Source organism: Rhopalosiphum maidis, chromosome 3 (genome assembly GCF_003676215.2).
Source record: "Rhopalosiphum maidis isolate BTI-1 chromosome 3, ASM367621v3, whole genome shotgun sequence".
Taxonomy (NCBI): Eukaryota; Metazoa; Arthropoda; class Insecta; order Hemiptera; family Aphididae; genus Rhopalosiphum; species Rhopalosiphum maidis.
In genome coordinates, this window is record NC_040879.1 from 70,274,070 (window position 1) to 70,299,009 (window position 24,940).

The 24,940-nt window shown below is 28.0% G+C and overlaps 1 protein-coding gene and 3 long non-coding RNA genes across 5 annotated transcripts; all 4 read left to right on the top strand.

Moving 5' to 3' along the window:
- On the top strand, positions 1–752 carry LOC113556400. The gene is made up of 3 exons (XR_003405524.1): positions 1–50; positions 316–445; positions 732–752. It is a non-coding gene; the product is annotated as an uncharacterized LOC113556400 (long non-coding RNA).
- Positions 753–3,967: 3,215 nt separating this feature from the next.
- On the top strand, positions 3,968–4,640 carry LOC113556399. Its single transcript, XR_003405523.2, has 3 exons — positions 3,968–4,137; positions 4,202–4,350; positions 4,616–4,640. It is a non-coding gene; the product is annotated as an uncharacterized LOC113556399 (long non-coding RNA).
- Positions 4,641–9,561: 4,921 nt separating this feature from the next.
- On the top strand, positions 9,562–12,814 carry LOC113556392. 2 transcript variants are annotated; one of them, XR_003625199.1, is made up of 6 exons: positions 9,562–9,728; positions 9,795–9,943; positions 10,207–10,336; positions 10,623–10,752; positions 12,346–12,475; positions 12,763–12,814. XR_003625199.1 is itself a non-coding variant. In XM_026961298.2 (5 exons), exons 2-4 carry the CDS (start codon positions 9,832–9,834, stop codon positions 10,727–10,729), a joined length of 315 nt encoding a protein of 104 aa, XP_026817099.1. In that variant the 5' UTR covers positions 9,562–9,728; positions 9,795–9,831; the 3' UTR covers positions 10,730–10,752; positions 11,040–11,091. The 2 variants fall into 2 exon arrangements, 1 of the variants encoding a protein (XP_026817099.1); XM_026961298.2 differs by lacking the exons at positions 12,346–12,475; positions 12,763–12,814 and adding an exon at positions 11,040–11,091 and having other exon boundaries at positions 9,795–9,909.
- Positions 12,815–23,068: 10,254 nt separating this feature from the next.
- LOC113559396 lies at positions 23,069–24,089 on the top strand. The gene is made up of 3 exons (XR_003405972.1): positions 23,069–23,329; positions 23,617–23,746; positions 24,035–24,089. It is a non-coding gene; the product is annotated as an uncharacterized LOC113559396 (long non-coding RNA).
- Positions 24,090–24,940: the final 851 nt, after the last annotated feature.

Sequence of the window (24,940 nt, forward strand, 5' to 3'; positions counted from 1 at the left end):
GTCGAGAATATTGCAGCTTTAATGCAGTCTACGTATAATAGTTACTCAAAGTAATTAAAATTCAATTGATAGAAGTACATCAAAAAGATGGTGTCATGAAACCCTGACCATTACATTAAGTAAATGATTCTAATCTCCCATAATTAACTTTCATAATTTTCAAATAACCTGTTACACTATAAACATTATACAACTCAGTTGTATTTGATACTTTTTACTCATATTACAAATTCATAATTTAAATGCTTATAAAACACTGAATTCTCAAGTTATTCTCCAACCATTATACGAATTTAATTGACTAAATATTTTTAGAAGGCAGTACGGCAGATCACTCAAGTCACGCTGATACATGAATTCACATTTCTCACGCGTGGGATAGTATCAACAGCCTACGTTGCAAATGGACTAGAAGATGCTGAGAATAATACGTGTTATATGCAATGTACGTGTAATGGTTATTGAATGTAATTGATAGGAAATGAATAGTAATGTAACAAAAGTTTAGTGTCATGAAACCCTGACCATTACATTAAGTAAATGATTCTAATCTCCCATTATTAACTTTCATAATTTTCAAATAACCTGTTACACTATAAACATTATACAACTCAGTTGTATTTGATACTTTTTACTCATATTACAAATTCATAATTTAAATGCTTATAAACACTGAATTCTCAAGTTATTCTCCAACCATTATACAAATTTAATTGACTACATATTTTCAGATGGCAGTACGGCAGTTCACTAAGGAATTCTGACGCATGGATTCACTTATCTCACACGTGGGAAAGTATCAACATCCTATGTTGCAAATGGACTAGAAGATGCTGAGAATAATACGTGTTATATGCAATGTACGTGTAATGGTTATTGAATGTAATTGATAGGAAATGAATAGTAATGTAACAACAGTTTAGTGTCATGAAACCCTGACCATTACATTAAGTAAATGATTCTAATTTCCCATTATTAACTTTCATAAATTTCAAATAACCTGTTACACTATAAACACTATACAACTCAGTTGTATTTGATACTTTTTACTCATATTACAAATTCATAATTTAAATGCTTATAAAACACTGAATTCTCAAGTTATTCTCCAACCATTATACAAATTTAATTGACTACATATTTTTAGATGGCACTACGGCAGATCACACAAGGCATGCTGAGACATGGATTCACATTTCTCACACGTGGGAAAGTATCAACATCCTATGTTAATTATGGACTTGAAGATGTTGAAAATAATAATGCAATGTATGTGTATTGGTTATTGAATGTAATTAGTACTAAATTAATAGTAGTGTAAAATTGAGATTTGTTAAAAATGTGAATAAAAATTTTGTAAACACTTTTAGTTTGTTATTATTACTGTTAAAGAATTCCTTTAGCTATAAAATTCTCTTTATTTTTACTACTTGTGTATACGATAAACAAGACGGAATTCACAAATTCATGTTTTAAGTTGTATATAAAACACTCTAATATTAGTTAATGTTTAAAAAAGTTGTCCAAATGATGAAATAAAGGATTGTATTATACCTTTATTAAAATCGTCACCCGTTTCATTTAACCTCATGCTTTGGACACACTATAAAACATACTATTGACAAATAATACAAATTCTTATTTATTTCAATTTGAATATGATCAATTATAGGATATTGTACAAGTGCATTCATTAAATACACTATTTTTACGTTATAATCAAACAAAACAATCCAGTAGATTTGTACTATCTTATATGGTTTATCAATATTATTGTTTCTTATCATGGGTAATACGTTTTAATTTCGTATATTTTTGCAGTTTTTACATTTATATTATGGGTATATGATCTTCAGCTGTAAATTGTTTTCAAATTTTTTGTAATAAGAATGAAGTTTGTCTGTTAGTTTTTTTTCCATATCTGAATTAATCAGTGTTGGCCGCGTACTAGTTGTCATATATAAATTTTAGTACTTTCTTATGGTGTGTTGTAGTGTCATTTTATAATTCATTATAAAACATATTTAAAAGACTACATTTTTCAGATGACAATACAGCAGTTTACTCAGGAATGGAGACGCATGGATTCACTTATCTCACACGTGGGAAAAGTATCAACATCCTACATTAATGGACTGGAGGACGGTCGAGAATATTGCAGGCTTTAATGCAGTCTACGTATAATAGTTACTCAAAGTAATTAAAATTCAATTGATAGAAGTGCCATCAAAAAGATGGTGTCATGAAACCCTGACCATTACATAAAGTAAATGATTGTAATTTTCCATTAGTGACTTTCATAATTTTCCAATAACCCTGTTACTTTATAAACATTATACAACTCAGTTGTATTTGATACTTTTGACTCATATAACAAATTCATAATTTAAATGCTTATAAAACACTGAATTCTCAAGTTATTCTCCAACCATTATACGAATTTTAATTGACTACATATTTTTAGAAGGCAGTACGGCAGATCACTCAAGTCACGCTGATACATGAATTCACATTTCTCACGCGTGGGATAGTATCAACAGCCTACGTTGCAAATGGACTAGAAGATGCTGAGAATAATTCGTGTTATATGCAATGTACGTGTAATGGTTATTGAATGTAATTGATAGGAAATGAATAGTAATGTAACAAAAGTTTAGTGTCATGAAACCCCTGACCATTAGCATTAAGTAAATGATTCTAATCTCCCATTATTAACTTTCATAATTTTCAAATAACCTGTTACACTATAAACATTATACAACTCAGTTGTATTTGATACTTTTTACTCCTATTACAAATTCATAATTTAAATGCTTATAAAACACTGAATTCTCAAGTTATTCTCCAACCATTATACAAATTTAATTGACTACATATTTTCAGATGGCAGTAAGCGGCAGTTCACTTAAGGAATTCTGACGCATGGATTCACTTATCTCACACGTGGGAAAGTATCAACATCCTATGTTGCAAATGGACTAGAAGATGCTGAGAATAATACGTGTTTATATGCAATGTACGTGTAATGGTTATTGAATGTAATTGGATAGGAAATGAATAGTAATGTAACAACAGTTTAGTGTCATGAAACCCTGACCATTACATTAAGTAAATGATTCTAATTTCCATTATTAACTTTCATAAATTTCAAATAACCTGTTACACTATAAACACTATACAACTCAGTTGTATTTGATACTTTTTACTCATATTACAAATTCATAATTTAAATGCTTATAAAACACTGAATTCTCAAGTTATTCTCCAACCATTATACAAATTTAATTGACTACATATTTTTAGATGGCACTACGGCAGATCACACAAGGCATGCTGAGACATGGATTCACATTTCTCACACGTGGGAAAGTATCAACATCCTATGTTAATAATGGACTTGAAGATGTTGAAAATAATAATGCAATGTATGTGTATTGGTTATTGAATGTAATTAGTACTAAATTAATAGTAGTGTAAAAATTGAGATTTGTTAAAAATGTGAATAAAAATTTTGTAAACACCTTTAGTTTGTTATTATTACTGTTAAAGATTCCTTTAGCTATAAAATTATCTTTATTTTTACTACTTGTGTATACGATAAACAAGACGGAATTCACAAATTCATATTTTAAGTTGTATATAAAACACTCTAATATTAAGTTAATGTTTAAAAAAGTTGTCCAAATGATGAAATAAATGATTGTATTATACCATTATTAAAATCGTCACCCGTTTCATTTAACCTCATGCTTTGGACACACTATAAAACATACTATTGACAAATAATACAAATTCTTATTTATTTCAATTTGAATATGATCAATTATAGGATATTGTACAAGTGCATTCATTAAATACACTATTTTTACGTTATAATCAAACAAAACAATCCAGTAGATTTGTACTATCTTATATGGTTTATCAATATTATTGTTTCTTATCATGGGTAATACGTTTTAATTTCGTATATTTTTGCAGTTTTACATTTATATTATGGGTATATGATCTTCAGCTGTAAATTGTTTTCAAATTTTTTGTAATAAGAATGAAGTTTGTCCGTTAGTTTTTTTCCATATCTGAATTAATCAGTGTTGGCCGCGTACTAGTTGTCATATATAAATTTTAGTACTTCTTATGGTGTGTTGTAGTGTCATTTTATAATTCATTTATAAAACATATTTAAAAGACTACATTTTTTCAGATGACAATACAGCAGTTTACTCAAGGAATGGAGACGCATGGATTCACTTATCTCACACGTGGGAAAGTATCAACATCCTACATTAATGGACTGGAGGAGGTCGAGAATATTGCAGGTTTAATGCAGTCTACGTATAATAGTTACTCAAAGTAATTAAAATTCAATTGATAGAAGTGCATCAAAAAGATGGTGTCATGAAACCCTGACCATTACATTAAGTAAATGATTCTAATTTCCCATTATTAACTTTCATAATTTTCAAATAACCTGTTACACTATAAACACTATACAACTCAGTTGTATTTGATACTTTTGACTCATATTACAAATTCATAATTTAAATGCTTATAAAACACTGAATTCTCAAGTTATTCTCCAACCATTATACAAATTTAATTGACTACATATTTTTAGAAGGCAGTACGGCAGATCACTCAAGGAACGCTGATACATGGATTCACATTTCTCACACGTGGGAAAGTATCAACATCCTACGTTGCAAATGGACTAGAAGATGCTGAGAATAATACGTGTTATATGCAATGTACGTGTAATGGTTATTGAATGTAATTGATAGGAAATGAATAGTAATGTAACAACAGTTTAGTGTCATGAAACCCTGACCATTACATTAAGTAAATGATTCTAATTTCCCATTATTAACTTTCATAAATTTCAAATAACCTGTTACACTATAAACACTATACAACTCAGTTGTATTTGATACTTTTTACTCATATTACAAATTCATAATTTAAATGCTTATAAAACACTGAATTCTCAAGTTATTCTCCAACCATTATACAAATTTAATTGACTACATATTTTTAGATGGCACTACGGCAGATCACACAAGGCATGCTGAGACATGGATTCACATTTCTCACACGTGGGAAAGTATCAACATCCTATGTTAATAATGGACTTGAAGATGTTGAAAATAATAATGCAATGTATGTGTATTGGTTATTGAATGTAATTAGTACTAAATTAATAGTAGTGTAAAAATTGAGATTTGTTAAAAATGTGAATAAAAATTTTGTAAACACCTTTAGTTTGTTATTATTACTGTTAAAGATTCCTTTAGCTATAAAATTATCTTTATTTTTACTACTTGTGTATACGATAAACAAGACGGAATTCACAAATTCATATTTTAAGTTGTATATAAAACACTCTAATATTAAGTTAATGTTTAAAAAAGTTGTCCAAATGATGAAATAAATGATTGTATTATACCATTATTAAAATCGTCACCCGTTTCATTTAACCTCATGCTTTGGACACACTATAAAACATACTATTGACAAATAATACAAATTCTTATTTATTTCAATTTGAATATGATCAATTATAGGATATTGTACAAGTGCATTCATTAAATACACTATTTTTACGTTATAATCAAACAAAACAATCCAGTAGATTTGTACTATCTTATATGGTTTATCAATATTATTGTTTCTTATCATGGGTAATACGTTTTAATTTCGTATATTTTTGCAGTTTTACATTTATATTATGGGTTATGATCTTCAGCTGTAATTGTTTTCAATTTTTGTAATAAGGATGAAGTTTGTACTTTAGTTTTTTCCATATCTGAATAAATCAGTGTTGGCCGCGTACTAGTTGTCATATATTAAATTTTAGTACTTCTTATGGTGTGTTGTAGTGTCATTTTATAATTCCTTTATAAAACATATTTAAAAGACTACATTTTTTCAGATGACAATACAGCAGTTTACTCAAGGAAATGGAAGACGCATGGATCACTTATCTCACACGTGGGAAAGTAATCAACATCCTACATTAATGGACTGGAGGAGGTCGAGAATATTGCAGCTTTAATGCAGTCTACGTATAATAGTTACTCAAAGTAATTAAAATTCAATTGATAGAAGTAGCATCAAAAAGATGGTGTCATGAAACCCTGACCATTACATTAAGTAAATGATTCTAATCTCCCATTATTAACTTTCATAATTTTCAAATAACCTGTTACTTATAAACATTATACAACTCAGTTGGTATTTGATACTTTGACTCATATAACAAATTCATAATTTAAATGCTTATAAAACACTGAATTCTCAGTTATTCTCCAACCATTATACGAATTTAATTGACTATATATTTTTAGAGGCAAGTACGGCAGATCACTCAATCACGCTGATAGCATGAATTCACCTTATCTCACGCGTGGGATAGTATCAACATCCTACGTTGCAATGACTAGAAGATGCTGAGAATAATACGTGTTATATGCAATGTACGTGTAATGGTTATTGAATGTAATTGTAGGAAATGAATAGTAATGTAACAAAAGTTTAGTGTCATGAAACCCTGACCATTACATGAAGTAAATGATTCTAATTTCCCATTATTAACTTTCAATAAATTTCAAATAACCTGTTACACTATAAACACTATACAACTCAGTTGTATTTGATACTTTTTACTCATATTACAAATTCATAATTTAAATGCTTATAAAACACTGAATTCTCAAGTTATTCTCCAACCATTATACAAATTTAATTGACTACATATTTTAAGATGGCACTACGTGCAGATCACACGAGGCATGCTGAGACATGGATTCACATTTCTCACACGTGGGAAAGTATCAACATCCTATGTTAATATGGACTTGAAGATGTTGAAAATAATAATGCATGTATGTGTATTGGTTATTGAATGTAATTAGTACTAAATTAATAGTATGGTAAAATTGAGATTTGTTAAAAATGTGAATAAAAATTTTGTAAACCCTTTAGTTTGTTTATTATTACTGTTAAAGATTCCTTTAGCTATAAAATTATCTTTATTTTTACTACTTGTGTATACGATAAACAAGACGGAATTCACAAATTCATATTTGAAGTTGTATATAAAACACTCTAATATTAAGTTAATGTTTAAAAAAAGTTGTCCAAATGATGAAATAAATGATTGTATTATACCATTATTAAAATCGTCACCCGTTTCATTTAACCTCATGCTTTGGGCACCCTATAAAACATAATATTGACAAATAATACAATTCTTATTTATTTCAATTTGAATATGATCAATTATAGGATCTTGTACAAGTGCATTCATTAAATACACTATTTTTACGTTATAATCAAACAAAACAATCAGTAGATTTGTACTATCTATATGGTTATCAATATTATTGTTTTCTTATCATGGGTAATACGTTTTAATTTCGTATATTTTTTGCAGTTTTACATTTATATTATGGGTATATGATCTTCAGCTGTAAATTGTTTTCAAATTTTTTTGTAATAAGAATGAAGTTTGTCCGTTAGTTTTTTTCCACATCTGAATTAATCAGTGTTGGCCGCGTACTCGTTGTCATATATAAATTTTAGTACTTCTTATGGTGTGTTGTAGTGTCATTGTTATAAATTCATTGTATAAAACATATTAACAGACTACATTTTTTCAGATGACAATACGAGCAGTTTACTCAAGGAATTGAGACGCATGGATTCACTTATTCTCACACGTGGGAAAGTATCAACATCCTACATTAATGGACTGGAGGAGGTCGAGAATATTGCAGGTTTAATGCAGTCTACGTATAATAGTTACTCAAGTAATTAAAATTCAATTGATAGAAGTGCATCAACAAGATGGTGTCATGAAACCCTGACCATTACATAAGTAAATGATTCTAATCTCCCATTATTACTTTCATAATTTTCAATAACCTTTTACTTTATAAAACATTAATACAACCTCAGTTGTATTTGATACTTTTTACTCATATTACAATTCATAATTTAAATGCTTATAAACACTGAATTCTCAAGTTATTCTCCAACCATTATACAATTTAATTTACTACTATTTTTTAGAAGGTATTACGGCAGCTCACTCAGTCACGCGCTGATACATGAATCACATTTCTCACGCGTGGGATAGTATCAACAGCCTACGTTGCAAATGGACTAGAAGATGCTGAGAATAATTCGTGTTATATGCAATGTACGTGTAATGGTTATTGAATGTATTGATAGGAAATGAAATAGTAATGTACAAAAGTTTTAGTGTCATGAAACCCTGACCATTACATTAAGTAAATGATTCTAATCTCCCATTATTAACTTCATAATTTCAAATAACCTGTTACACTATAAACATTATACAACTCAGTTGTATTTGATACTTTTACTCATATTACAAATTCATAATTTAAATGCTTATAAAACACTGAATTCTCAAGTTATTCTCCAACCATTATACAATTTAATTGACTACATATTTTAGATGGCAGTACGGCAGTTCACTTAAGGAATTCTGACGCATGGATTCACTTATCTCACACGTGGGAAAGTATCAACATCCTATGTTGCAAATGGACTAGAAGATGCTGAGAATAATACGTGTTATATGCAATGTACGTGTAATGGTTATTGAATGTAATTGATAGGAAATGAATAGTAATGTAACAACAGTTTAGTGTCATGAAACCCTGACCATTACATTAAGTAAATGATTCTAATTTCCCATTATTAACTTTCATAAATTTCAAATAACCTGTTACACTATAAACACTATACAACTCAGTTGTATTTGATACTTTTTACTCATATTACAAATTCATAATTTAAATGCTTATAAAACACTGAATTCTCAAGTTATTCTCCAACCATTATACAAATTTAATTGACTACATATTTTTAGATGGCACTACGGCAGATCACACAAGGCATGCTGAGACATGGATTCACATTTCTCACACGTGGGAAAGTATCAACATCCTATGTTAATAATGGACTTGAAGATGTTGAAAATAATAATGCAATGTATGTGTATGGTTATTGAATGTAATTAGTACTAAATTAATAGTAGTGTAAAATTGAGATTTGTTAAAAATGTGAATAAAAATTTTGTAAACACCTTTAGTTTGTTATTATTACTGTTAAAGATTCCTTTAGCTATAAAATTATCTTTATTTTTACTACTTGTGTATACGATAAACAAGACGGAATTCACAAATTCATATTTTAAGTTGTTATATAAAACACTCTAATATTAAGTTAATGTTTAAAAAAGTTGTCCAAATGATGAAATAAAATGATTGTATTATACCATTATTAAAATCGTCACCCGTTTCATTTAACCTCATGCTTGGACACACTATAAAACATACTATTGACAAATAATACAAATTCTTATTTATTTCAATTTGAATATGATCAATTATAGGATATTGTACAAGTGCATTCATTAAATACACTATTTTTACGTTATAATCAAACAAAACAATCCAGTAGATTTGTACTATCTTATATGGTTTATCAATATTATTGTTTCTTATCATGGGTAATACGTTTTAATTCGTATATTTTTGCAGTTTTACATTTATATTATGGGTATATGATCTTCAGCTGTAAATTGTTTTCAAATTTTTTGTAATAAGAATGAAGTTTGTCCGTTAGTTTTTTTCCATATCTGAATTAATCAGTGTTGGCCGCGTACTAGTTGTCATATATAAATTTTAGTACTTCTTATGGTGTGTGTTGTAGTGTCATTTTATAATTCATTTATAAAACATATTTAAAAGACTACATTTTTTCAGATGACAATACAGCAGTTTACTCAAGGAATGGAGACGCATGGATTCACTTATCTCACACGTGGGAAAGTATCAACATCCTACATTAATGGACTGGAGGAGGTCGAGAATATTGCAGGTTTAATGCAGTCTACGTATAATAGTTACTCAAAGTAATTAAAATTCAATTGATAGAAGTGCATCAAAAAGATGGTGTCATGAAACCCTGACCATTACATAAGTAAATGATTCTAATTTCCATTATTGACTTTCATAATTTTCAAATAACCTGTTACTTTATAAACATTATACAACTCAGTTGTATTTGATACTTTTGACTCATATAACAAATTCATAATTTAAATGCTTATAAAACACTGAATTCTCAAGTTATTCTCCAACCATTATACGAATTTAATTGACTACATATTTTTAGAAGGCAGTACGGCAGATCACTCAAGTCACGCTGATACATGAATTCACATTTCTCACGCGTGGGATAGTATCAACAGCCTACGTTGCAAATGGACTAGAAGATGCTGAGAATAATACGTGTTATATGCAATGTACGTGTAATGGTTATTGAATGTAATTGATAGGAAATGAATAGTAATGTAACAACAGTTTAGTGTCATGAAACCCTGACCATTACATTAAGTAAATGATTCTAATTTCCCATTATTAACTTTCATAAATTTCAAATAACCTGTTACACTATAAACACTATACAACTCAGTTGTATTTGATACTTTTACTCATATTACAAATTCATAATTTAAATGCTTATAAAACACTGAATTCTCAAGTTATTCTCCAACCATTATACAAATTTAATTGACTACATATTTTTAGATGGCAGTACGGCAGTTCACTTAAGGAATTCTGACGCATGGATTCACTTATCTCACACGTGGGAAAGTATCAACATCCTATGTTGCAAATGGACTAGAAGATGCTGAGAATAATACGTGTTATATGCAATGTACGTGTAATGGTTATTGAATGTAATTGATAGGAAATGAATAGTAATGTAACAACAGTTTAGTGTCATGAAACCCTGACCATTACATTAAGTAAATGATTCTAATTTCCCATTATTAACTTTCATAAATTTCAAATAACCTGTTACACTATAAACACTATACAACTCAGTTGTATTTGATACTTTTTACTCATATTACAAATTCATAATTTAAATGCTTATAAAACACTGAATTCTCAAGTTATTCTCCAACCATTATACAAATTTAATTGACTACATATTTTTAGATGGCACTACGGCAGATCACACAAGGCATGCTGAGACATGGATTCACATTTCTCACACGTGGGAAAGTATCAACATCCTATGTTAATAATGGACTTGAAGATGTTGAAAATAATAATGCAATGTATGTGTATTGGTTATTGAATGTAATTAGTACTAAATTAATAGTAGTGTAAAAATTGAGATTTGTTAAAAATGTGAATAAAAATTTTGTAAACACCTTTAGTTTGTTATTATTACTGTTAAAGATTCCTTTAGCTATAAAATTATCTTTATTTTTACTACTTGTGTATACGATAAACAAGACGGAATTCACAAATTCATATTTTAAGTTGTATATAAAACACTCTAATATTAAGTTAATGTTTAAAAAAGTTGTCCAAATGATGAAATAAATGATTGTATTATACCATTATTAAAATCGTCACCCGTTTCATTTAACCTCATGCTTTGGACACACTATAAAACATACTATTGACAAATAATACAAATTCTTATTTATTTCAATTTGAATATGATCAATTATAGGATATTGTACAAGTGCATTCATTAAATACACTATTTTTACGTTATAATCAAACAAAACAATCCAGTAGATTTGTACTATCTTATATGGTTTATCAATATTATTGTTTCTTATCATGGGTAATACGTTTTAATTTCGTATATTTTTGCAGTTTTACATTTATATTATGGGTATATGATCTTCAGCTGTAAATTGTTTTCAAATTTTTGTAATAAGAATGAAGTTTGTCCGTTAGTTTTTTTCCATATCTGAATTAATCAGTGTTGGCCGCGTACTAGTTGTCATATATAAATTTTAGTACTTCTTATGGTGTGTTGTAGTGTCATTTTATAATTCATTTATAAAACATATTTAAAAGACTACATTTTTTCAGATGACAATACAGCAGTTTACTCAAGGAATGGAGACGCATGGATTCACTTATCTCACACGTGGGAAAGTATCAACATCCTACATTAATGGACTGGAGGAGGTCGAGAATATTAGGTTTAATGCAGTCTACGTATAATAGTTACTCAAAGTAATTAAAATTCAATGAATAGTAATCACAAAAGATGGTGTCATGAAACCCTGACCATTACATAAAGTAAATGATTCTAATTTTCCATTATTGACTTTCATAATTTTCAAATAACCTGTTACACTATAAACACTATACAACTCAGTTGTATTTGATACTTTTTACTCATATAACAAATTCATAATTTAAATGCTTATAAAACACTGAATTCTCAAGTTATTCTCCAACCATTATACAAATTTAATTGACTACATATTTTTAGATGGCAGTACGGCAGTTCACTTAAGGAATTCTGACGCATGGATTCACTTATCTCACACGTGGGAAAGTATCAACATCCTATGTTGCAAATGGACTAGAAGATGCTGAGAATAATACGTGTTATATGCAATGTACGTGTAATGGTTATTGAATGTAATTGATAGGAAATGAATAGTAATGTAACAACAGTTTAGTGTCATGAAACCCTGACCATTACATTAAGTAAATGATTCTAATTTCCCATTATTAACTTTCATAAATTTCAAATAACCTGTTACACTATAAACACTATACAACTCAGTTGTATTTGATACTTTTTACTCATATTACAAATTCATAATTTAAATGCTTATAAAACACTGAATTCTCAAGTTATTCTCCAACCATTATACAAATTTAATTGACTACATATTTTTAGATGGCACTACGGCAGATCACACAAGGCATGCTGAGACATGGATTCACATTTCTCACACGTGGGAAAGTATCAACATCCTATGTTAATAATGGACTTGAAGATGTTGAAAATAATAATGCAATGTATGTGTATTGGTTATTGAATGTAATTAGTACTAAATTAATAGTAGTGTAAAAATTGAGATTTGTTAAAAATGTGAATAAAAATTTTGTAAACACCTTTAGTTTGTTATTATTACTGTTAAAGATTCCTTTAGCTATAAAATTATCTTTATTTTTACTACTTGTGTATACGATAAACAAGACGGAATTCACAAATTCATATTTTAAGTTGTATATAAAACACTCTAATATTAAGTTAATGTTTAAAAAAGTTGTCCAAATGATGAAATAAATGATTGTATTATACCATTATTAAAATCGTCACCCGTTTCATTTAACCTCATGCTTTGGACACACTATAAAACATACTATTGACAAATAATACAAATTCTTATTTATTTCAATTTGAATATGATCAATTATAGGATATTGTACAAGTGCATTCATTAAATACACTATTTTTACGTTATAATCAAACAAAACAATCCAGTAGATTTGTACTATCTTATATGGTTTATCAATATTATTGTTTCTTATCATGGGTAATACGTTTTAATTTCGTATATTTTTGCAGTTTTACATTTATATTATGGGTATATGATCTTCAGCTGTAAATTGTTTTCAAATTTTTGTAATAAGAATGAAGTTTGTCCGTTAGTTTTTTTCCATATCTGAATTAATCAGTGTTGGCCGCGTACTAGTTGTCATATATAAATTTTAGTACTTCTTATGGTGTGTTGTAGTGTCATTTTATAATTCATTTATAAAACATATTTAAAAGACTACATTTTTTCAGATGACAATACAGCAGTTTACTCAAGGAATGGAGACGCATGGATTCACTTATCTCACACGTGGGAAAGTATCAACATCCTATGTTGCAAATGGACTAGAAGATGCTGAGAATAATACGTGTTATATGCAATGTACGTGTAATGGTTATTGAATGTAATTGATAGGAAATGAATAGTAATGTAACAACAGTTTAGTGTCATGAAACCCTGACCATTACATTAAGTAAATGATTCTAATTTCCCATTATTAACTTTCATAAATTTCAAATAACCTGTTACACTATAAACACTATACAACTCAGTTGTATTTGATACTTTTTACTCATATTACAAATTCATAATTTAAATGCTTATAAAACACTGAATTCTCAAGTTATTCTCCAACCATTATACAAATTTAATTGACTACATATTTTTAGATGGCACTACGGCAGATCACACAAGGCATGCTGAGACATGGATTCACATTTCTCACACGTGGGAAAGTATCAACATCCTATGTTAAATGGACTTGAAGATGTTGAAAATAATAATGCAATGTATGTGTATTGGTTATTGAATGTAATTAGTACTAAATTAATAGTAGTGTAAAAATTGAGATTTGTTAAAAATGTGAATAAAAATTTTGTAAACACCTTTAGTTTGTTATTATTACTGTTAAAGATTCCTTTAGCTATAAAATTATCTTTATTTTTACTACTTGTGTATACGATAAACAAGACGGAATTCACAAATTCATATTTTAAGTTGTTATAAAACACTCTAATATTAAGTTAATGTTTAAAAAAGTTGTCCAAATGATGAAATAAATGATTGTATTATACCATTATTAAAATCGTCACCCGTTTCATTTAACCTCATGCTTTGGACACACTATAAAACATACTATTGACAAATAATACAAATTCTTATTTATTTCAATTTGAATATGATCAATTATAGGATATTGTACAAGTGCATTCATTAAATACACTATTTTTACGTTATAATCAAACAAAACAATCCAGTAGATTTGTACTATCTTATATGGTTTATCAATATTATTGTTTCTTATCATGGGTAATACGTTTTAATTTCGTATATTTTTGCAGTTTTACATTTATATTATGGGTATATGATCTTCAGCTGTAAATTGTTTTCAAATTTTTTGTAATAAGAATGAAGTTTGTCCGTTAGTTTTTTCCATATCTGAATTAATCAGTGTTGGCCGCGTACTAGTTGTCATATATAAATTTTAGTACTTCTTATGGTGTGTTGTAGTGTCATTTTATAATTCATTTATAAAACATATTTAAAAGACTACATTTTTTCAGATGACAATACAGCAGTTTACTCAAGGAATGGAGACGCATGGATTCACTTATCTCACACGTGGGAAAGTATCAACATCCTACATTAATGGACTGGAGGAGGTCGAGAATATTGCAGGTTTAATGCAGTCTACGTATAATAGTTACTCAAAGTAATTAAAATTCAATTGATAGAAGTGCATCAAAAAGATGGTGTCATGAAACCCTGACCATTACATAAAGTAAATGATTCTAATTTTCCATTATTGACTTTCATAATTTTCCAATAACCTGTTACTTTATAAACATTATACAACTCAGTTGTATTTGATACTTTTGACTCATATAACAAATTCATAATTAAATGCTTATAAAACACTGAATTCTCAAGTTATTCTCCAACCATTATACGAATTTAATTGACTACATATTTTTAGAAGGCAGTACGGCAGATCACTCAAGTCACGCTGATACATGAATTCACATTTCTCACACGTGGGATAGTATCAACATCCTACGTTGCAAATGGACTAGAAGATGCTGAGAATAATACGTGTTATATGCAATGTACGTGTAATGGTTATTGAATGTAATTGATAGGAAATGAATAGTAATGTAACAACAGTTTAGTGTCATGAAACCCTGACCATTACATTAAGTAAATGATTCTAATTTCCCATTATTAACTTTCATAAATTTCAAATAACCTGTTACACTATAAACACTATACAACTCAGTTGTATTTGATACTTTTTACTCATATACAAATTCATAATTTAAATGCTTATAAAACACTGAATTCTCAAGTTATTCTCCAACCATTATACAAATTTAATTGACTACATATTTTTAGATGGCAGTACGGCAGTTCACTTAAGGAATTCTGACGCATGGATTCACTTATCTCACACGTGGGAAAGTATCAACATCCTATGTTGCAAATGGACTAGAAGATGCTGAGAATAATACGTGTTATATGCAATGTACGTGTAATGGTTATTGAATGTAATTGATAGGAAATGAATAGTAATGTAACAACAGTTTAGTGTCATGAAACCCTGACCATTACATTAAGTAAATGATTCTAATTTCCCATTATTAACTTTCATAAATTTCAAATAACCTGTTACACTATAAACACTATACAACTCAGTTGTATTTGATACTTTTTACTCATATTACAAATTCATAATTTAAATGCTTATAAAACACTGAATTCTCAAGTTATTCTCCAACCATTATACAAATTTAATTGACTACATATTTTTAGATGGCACTACGGCAGATCACACAAGGCATGCTGAGACATGGATTCACATTTCTCACACGTGGGAAAGTATCAACATCCTATGTTAATAATGGACTTGAAGATGTTGAAAATAATAATGCAATGTATGTGTATTGGTTATTGAATGTAATTAGTACTAAATTAATAGTAGTGTAAAAATTGAGATTTGTTAAAAATGTGAATAAAAATTTTGTAAACACCTTTAGTTTGTTATTATTACTGTTAAAGATTCCTTTAGCTATAAAATTATCTTTATTTTTACTACTTGTGTATACGATAAACAAGACGGAATTCACAAATTCATATTTTAAGTTGTATATAAAACACTCTAATATTAAGTTAATGTTTAAAAAAGTTGTCCAAATGATGAAATAAATGATTGTATTATACCATTATTAAAATCGTCACCCGTTTCATTTAACCTCATGCTTTGGACACACTATAAAACATACTATTGACAAATAATACAAATTCTTATTTATTTCAATTTGAATATGATCAATTATAGGATATTGTACAAGTGCATTCATTAAATACACTATTTTTACGTTATAATCAAACAAAACAATCCAGTAGATTTGTACTATCTTATATGGTTTATCAATATTATTGTTTCTTATCATGGGTAATACGTTTTAATTTCGTATATTTTTGCAGTTTACATTTATATTATGGGTATATGATCTTCAGCTGTAAATTGTTTCAAATTTTTTTGTAATAAGAATGAAGTTTGTCCGTTAGTTTTTTTCCATATCTGAATTAATCAGTGTTGGCCGCGTACTAGTTGTCATATATAAATTTTAGTACTTCTTATGGTGTGTTGTAGTGTCATTTTATAATTCATTTAGAAAACATATTTAAAAGACTACATTTTTTAGATGACAATACAGCAGTTTACTCAAGGAATGGAGACGCATGGATTCACTTATCTCACACGTGGGAAAGTATCAACATCCTATGGTTGCAAAATGGACTAGAAGATGCTGAGAATATACGTGTTATATGCATGTACGTGTAATGTTATTGAATGTAATTGAATATGAAATGAATAGTAAATATACCCAACAGTTTAGTGTCATTAAAACCCTGACCATTACATAAGTAAATGATTCTAATTTCCCATTATGACTTTCATAATTTTCAAATAACCTGTTACACTATAAACACTATACAACTCAGTTGTATTTGATACTTTTTACTCATATAACAAATTCATAATTTAAATGCTTATAAAACACTGAATTCTCAAGTTATTCTCCAACCATTATACAAATTTAATTGACTACATATTTTTAGATGGCAGTACGGGCAGTTCACTTAAGGAATTCTGACGCATGGATTCACTTATCTCACACGTGGGAAAGTATCAACATCCTATGTTGCAAATGGACTAGAAGATGCTGAGAATAATACTGTGTTATATGCAATGTACGTGTAATGGTTATTGAATGTAATTGATAGGAAATGAATAGTAATGTAACAACAGTTTAGTGTCATGAAACCCTGACCATTACATTAAGTAAATGATTCTAATTTCCCATTATTAACTTTCATAAATTTCAAATAACCTGTTACACTATAAACACTATACAACTCAGTTGTATTGATACTTTTTACTCATATTACAAATTCATATTTAAATGCTTATAAACACTGAATTCTCAAGTTATTCTCCAACCATTATACAAATTTAATTGACTACATATTTTTAGATGGCACTACGGCAGATCACACAAGGCATGTTGAGACATGGATTCACATTTCTCACACGTGGGAAAGTATCAACATCCTATGTTGCATAATGGACTTGAAGATGTTGAAAATAATAATGCAATGTATGTGTATTGGTTATTGAATGTAATTAGTACTAAATTAATAGTAGTGTAAAAATTGAGATTTGTTAAAAATGTGAATAAAATTTTGTAAAACACCCTTAGTTTGTTATTATTACTGTTAAAGATTCCTTTAGCTATAAAATTATCTTTATTTTTACTACTTGTGTATACGATAAACAAGACGGAATTCACAAATTCATATTTTACGTTGTATATAAAACACTCTAATATTAAGTTAATGTTTAAAAAAGTTGTCCAAATGATGAAATAAATGATTGTATTATACCATTATTAAAATCGTCACCCGTTTCATTTAACCTCATGCTTTGGACACACTATAAAACATACTATTGACAAATAATACAAATTCTTATTTATTTCAATTTGAATATGATCAATTATAGGATATTGTACAAGTGCATTCATTAAATACACTATTGTTTACGTTATAATCAAACAAACAATCCAGTAGATTTGTACTATCTTATATGGTTTATCAATATTATTGTTTCTTATCATGGGTAATACATTTTAATTTCGTATATTTTTGCAGTTTTACATTTATATTATGGGTATATGATCTTCAGCTGTAAATTGTTTTCAAATTTTTTGTAATAAGAATGAAGTTTGTCCGTTAGTTTTTTTCCATATCTGAATTAATCAGTGTTGGCCGCGTACTAGTTGTCATATATAAATTTTAGTACTTCTTATAGTGTGTTGTAGTGTCATTTTATAATTCATTTATAAAACATATTTAAAAGACTACATTTTTCAGATGACAATACAGCAGTTTACTCAAGGAATGGAGACGCATGGATTCACTTATCTCACACGTGGGAAAGTATCAACATCCTATGTTGCAAATGGACTAGAAGATGCTGAGAATACTACGTGTTATATGCAATGTACGTGTAATGGTTATTGAATGTAATTGATAGGAAATGAATAGTAATGTAACAACAGTTTAGTGTCATGAACCCTGACCATTACATTAAGTAAATATTCTAATTTCCCATTATTAACTTTCATAAATTTCAAATAACCTGTTACACTATAAACACTATACAACTCAGTTGTATTTGATACTTTTTACTCATATTACAAATTCATAATTTAAATGCTTATAAAACACTGAATTCTCAAGTTATTCTCCAACCATTATACAAATTTAATTGACTACATATTTTTAGATGGCTCTACGGCAGATCACACACAAGGCATGCTGAGACATGGATTCCCATTTCTCACACGTGGGAAAGTATCAACATCCTATGTTGCAAATGGACTTGAAGATGTTGAAAATAATAATGCAATGTATGTGTATTGGTTATTGAATGTAATTAGTACTAAATTAATAGTAGTGTAAAATTGAGATTTGTTAAAAATGTGAATAACAAATTTTGTAAACACCTTTAGTTTGTTATTATTACTGTTAAAGATTCCTTTAGCTATAAAATTATCTTTATTTTTACTACTTGTGTATACGATAAACAAGACGGAATTCACAAATTCATATTTTAAGTTGTATATAAAACACTCTAATATTAAGTTAATGTTTAAAAAAGTTGTCCAAATGATGAATAAATGATTGTATTATACCATTATTAAAATCGTCACCCGTTTCATTTAACCTCATGCTTTGGACACACTATAAAACATACTATTGACAAATAATACAAATTCTTATTTATTTCAATTTGAATATGATCAATTATAGGATATTGTACAAGTGCATTCATTAAATACACTATTTTTACGTTATAATCAAACAAAACAATCCAGTAGATTTGTACTATCTTATATGGTTTATCAATATTATTGTTTCTTATCATGGGTAATACATTTTAATTTCGTATATTTTTGCAGTGTTTACATTTATATTATGGGTATATGATCTTCAGCTGTAAATTGTTTTCAAATTTTTTGTAATAAGAATGAAGTTTGTCCGTTAGTTTTTTTCCATATCTGAATTAATCAGTGTTGGCCGCGTACTAGTTGTCATATATAAATTTTAGTACTTCTTATAGTGTGTTGTAGTGTCATTTTATAATTCATTTATAAAACATATTTAAAAGACTACATTTTTTCAGATGACAATACAGCAGTTTACTCAAGGATGGAGACGCATGGATTCACTTATCTCACACGTGGGAAAGTATCAACATCCTACATTAATGGACTGGAGGAGGTCGAGAATATTGCAGGTTTAATGCAGTCTACGTATAATAGTTACTCAAAGTAATTAAAATTCAATTGATAGAAGTGCATCAAAAAGATGGTGTCATGAAACCCTGACCATTACATAAAGTAAATGATTCTAATTTTCCATTATTGACTTTCATAATTTTCAAATAACCTGTTACACTATAAACACTATACAACTCAGTTGTATTTGATACTTTTTACTCATATAACAAATTCATAATTTAAATGCTTATAAAACACTGAATTCTCAAGTTATTCTCCAACTATTATACAAATTTAATTGACTACATATTTTTAGATGGCAGTACGGCAGTTTCACTTAAGGAATTCTGACGCATGGATTCACTTATCTCACACGTGGGAAAGTATCAACATCCTATGTTGCAAATGGACTAGAAGATGCTGAGAATAATACGTGTTATATGCAATGTACGTGTAATGGTTATTGAATGTAATTGATAGGAAATGAATAGTAATGTAACAACAGTTTAGTGTCATGAAACCCTGACCATTACATTAAGTAAATGATTCTAATTTCCCATTATTAACTTTCATAAATTTCAAATAACCTGTTACACTATAAACACTATACAACTCAGTTGTATTTGATACTTTTTACTCATATTACAAATTCATAATTTAAATGCTTATAAAACACTGAATTCTCAAGTTATTCTCCAACCATTATACAAATTTAATTGACTACATATTTTTAGATGGCACTACGGCAGATCACACAAGGCATGCTGAGACATGGATTCACATTTCTCACACGTGGGAAAGTATCAACATCCTATGTTGCAAATGGACTTGAAGATGTTGAAAATAATAATGCAATGTATGTGTATTGGTTATTGAATGTAATTAGTACTAAATTAATAGTAGTGTAAAATTGAGATTTGTTAAAAATGTGAATAAAAATTTTGTAAACACCTTTAGTTTGTTATTATTACTGTTAAAGATTCCTTTAGCTATAAATTATCTTTATTTTTACTACTTGTGTATACGATAAACAAGACGGAATTCACAAATTCATATTTTAAGTTGTATATAAAACACTCTAATATTAAGTTAATGTTTAAAAAAGTTGTCCAAATGATGAAATAAATGATTGTATTATACCATTATTAAAATCGTCACCCGTTTCATTTAACCTCATGCTTTGGACACACTATAAAACATACTATTGACAAATAATACAAATTCTTATTTATTTCAATTTGAATATGATCAATTATAGGATATTGTACAAGTGCATTCATTAAATACACTATTTTTACGTTATAATCAAACAAACAATCCAGTAGATTTGTACTATCTTATATGGTTTATCAATATTATTGTTTCTTATCATGGGTAATACATTTTAATTTCGTATATTTTTGCAGTTTTACATTTATATTATGGGTATATGATCTTCAGCTGTAAATTGTTTTCAAATTTTTTGTAATAAGAATGAAGTTTGTCCGTTAGTTTTTTTCCATATCTGAATTAATCAGTGTTGGCCGCGTACTAGTTGTCATATATAAATTTTAGTACTTCTTATAGTGTGTTGTAGTGTCATTTTATAATTCATTTATAAAACATATTTAAAAGACTACATTTTTCAGATGACAATACAGCAGTTTACTCAAGGAATGGAGACGCATGGATTCACTTATCTCACACGTGGGAAAGTATCAACATCCTATGTTGCAAATGGACTAGAAGATGCTGAGAATACTACGTGTTATATGCAATGTACGTGTAATGGTTATTGAATGTAATTGATAGGAAATGAATAGTAATGTAACAACAGTTTAGTGTCATGAAACCCTGACCATTACATTAAGTAAATGATTCTAATTTCCCATTATTAACTTTCATAAATTTCAAATAACCTGTTACACTATAAACACTATACAACTCAGTTGTATTTGATACTTTTTACTCATATTACAAATTCATAATTTAAATGCTTATAAAACACTGAATTCTCAAGTTATTCTCCAACCATTATACAAATTTAATTGACTACATATTTTTAGATGGCACTACGGCAGATCACACAAGGCATGCTGAGACATGGATTCACATTTCTCACACGTGGGAAAGTATCAACATCCTATGTTAATAATGGACTTGAAGATGTTGAAAATAATAATGCAATGTATGTGTATTGGTTATTGAATGTAATTAGTACTAAATTAATAGTAGTGTAAAAATTGAGATTTGTTAAAAATGTGAATAAAAATTTTGTAAACACCTTTAGTTTGTTATTATTACTGTTAAAGATTCCTTTAGCTATAAAATTATCTTTATTTTTACTACTTGTGTATACGATAAACAAGACGGAATTCACAAATTCATATTTTAAGTTGTATATAAAACACTCTAATATTAAGTTAATGTTTAAAAAAGTTGTCCAAATGATGAAATAAATGATTGTATTATACCATTATTAAAATCGTCACCCGTTTCATTTAACCTCATGCTTTGGACACACTATAAAACATACTATTGACAAATAATACAAATTCTTATTTATTTCAATTTGAATATGATCAATTATAGGATATTGTACAAGTGCATTCATTAAATACACTATTTTTACGTTATAATCAAACAAAACAATCCAGTAGATTTGTACTATCTTATATGGTTTATCAATATTATTGTTTCTTATCATGGGTAATACATTTTAATTTCGTATATTTTTGCAGTTTTACATTTATATTATGGGTATATGATCTTCAGCTGTAAATTGTTTTCAAATTTTTGTAATAAGAATGAAGTTTGTCCGTTAGTTTTTTTTCCATATCTGAATTAATCAGTGTTGGCCGCGTACTAGTTGTCATATATAAATTTTAGTACTTCTTATAGTGTGTTGTAGTGTCATTTTATAATTCATTTATAAAACATATTTAAAAGACTACATTTTTTCAGATGACAATACAGCAGTTTACTCAAGGAATGGAGACGCATGGATTCACTTATCTCACACGTGGGAAAGTATCAACATCCTATGTTGCAAATGGACTAGAAGATGCTGAGAATAATACGTGTTATATGCAATGTACGTGTAATGGTTATTGAATGTAATTGATAGGAAATGAATAGTAATATAACAACAGTTTAGTGTCATGAAACCCTGACCATTACATTAAGTAAATGATTCTAATCTCCCATTATTAACTTTCATAATTTTCAAATAACCTGTTACACTATAAACACTATACAACTCAGTTGTATTTGATACTTTTTACTCATATTACAAATTCATAATTTAAATGCTTATAAAACACTGAATTCTCAAGTTATTCTCCAACCATTATACAAATTTAATTGACTACATATTTTTAGATGGCAGTACGGCAGTTCACTTAAGGAATTCTGACGCATGGATTCACTTATCAAACACGTGGGAAAGTATCAACATCCTATGTTGCAAATGGACTAGAAGATGCTGAGAATAATACATGTTATATGCAATGTACGTGTAATGGTTATTGAATGTAATTGATAGGAAATGAATAGTAATGTAACAACAGTTTTAGTGTCATGAAACCCTGACCATTACATTAAGTAAATGATTCTAATTTCCCATTATTAACTTTCATAAATTTCAAATAACCTGTTACACTATAAACACTATACAACTCAGTTGTATTTGATACTTTTTACTCATATTACAAATTCATAATTTAAATGCTTATAAAACACTGAATTCTCAAGTTATTCTCCAACCATTATACAAATTTAATTGACTACATATTTTTAGATGGCACTACGGCAGATCACACAAGGCATGCTGAGACATGGATTCACATTTCTCACACGTGGGAAGTATCAACATCCTATGTTGCAAATGGACTTGAAGATGTTGAAAATAATAATGCAATGTATGTGTATTGGTTATTGAATGTAATTAGTACTAAATTAATAGTAGTGTAACAATTGAGATTTGTTAAAAATGTGAATAAAAATTTTGTAAACACCTTTAGTTTGTTATTATTACTGTTAAAGATTCCTTTAGCTATAAAATTATCTTTATTTTTACTACTTGTGTATACGATAAACAAGACGGAATTCACAAATTCATATTTTAAGTTGTATATAAAACACTCTAATATTAAGTTAATGTTTAAAAAGTTGTCCAAATGATGAAATAATGATTGTATTATACCATTATTAAAATCGTCACCCGTTTCATTTAACCTCATGCTTTGGACACACTATAAAACATACTATTGACAAATAATACAAATTCTTATTTATTTCAATTTGAATATGATCAATTATAGGATATTGTACAAGTGCATTCATTAAATACACTATTTTTACGTTATAATCAAACAAAACAATCCAGTAGATTTGTACTATCTTATATGGTTTATCAATATTATTGTTTCTTATCATGGGTAATACGTTTTAATTTCGTATATTTTTGCAGTTTTACATTTATATTATGGGTATATGATCTTCAGCTGTAAATTGTTTTCAAATTTTTTGTAATAAGAATGAAGTTTGTCCGTTAGTTTTTTTCCATATCTGAATTAATCAGTGTTGGCCGCGTACTAGTTGTCATATATAAATTTAGTACTTCTTATGGTGTGTTGTAGTGTCATTTATAATTCATTTATAAAACATATTTAAAAGACTACATTTTTTCAGATGACAATACAGC

Bases quoted from the DNA above. Each gene is read 5' to 3' on its own strand.
- LOC113556392 (XM_026961298.2), top strand. From the start codon at position 9,832: ATGGATTCACTTATCTCACACGTGGGAAAGTATCAACATCCTACATTA. The intron at 9,910-10,206 runs GTTTAATGCAGT...ACATATTTTTAG, and splicing joins GGAGGTCGAGAATATTGCAG to AAGGCAGTACGGCAGATCAC. The intron at 10,337-10,622 runs GTACGTGTAATG...ACATATTTTTAG, and splicing joins TAATACGTGTTATATGCAAT to ATGGCAGTACGGCAGTTCAC.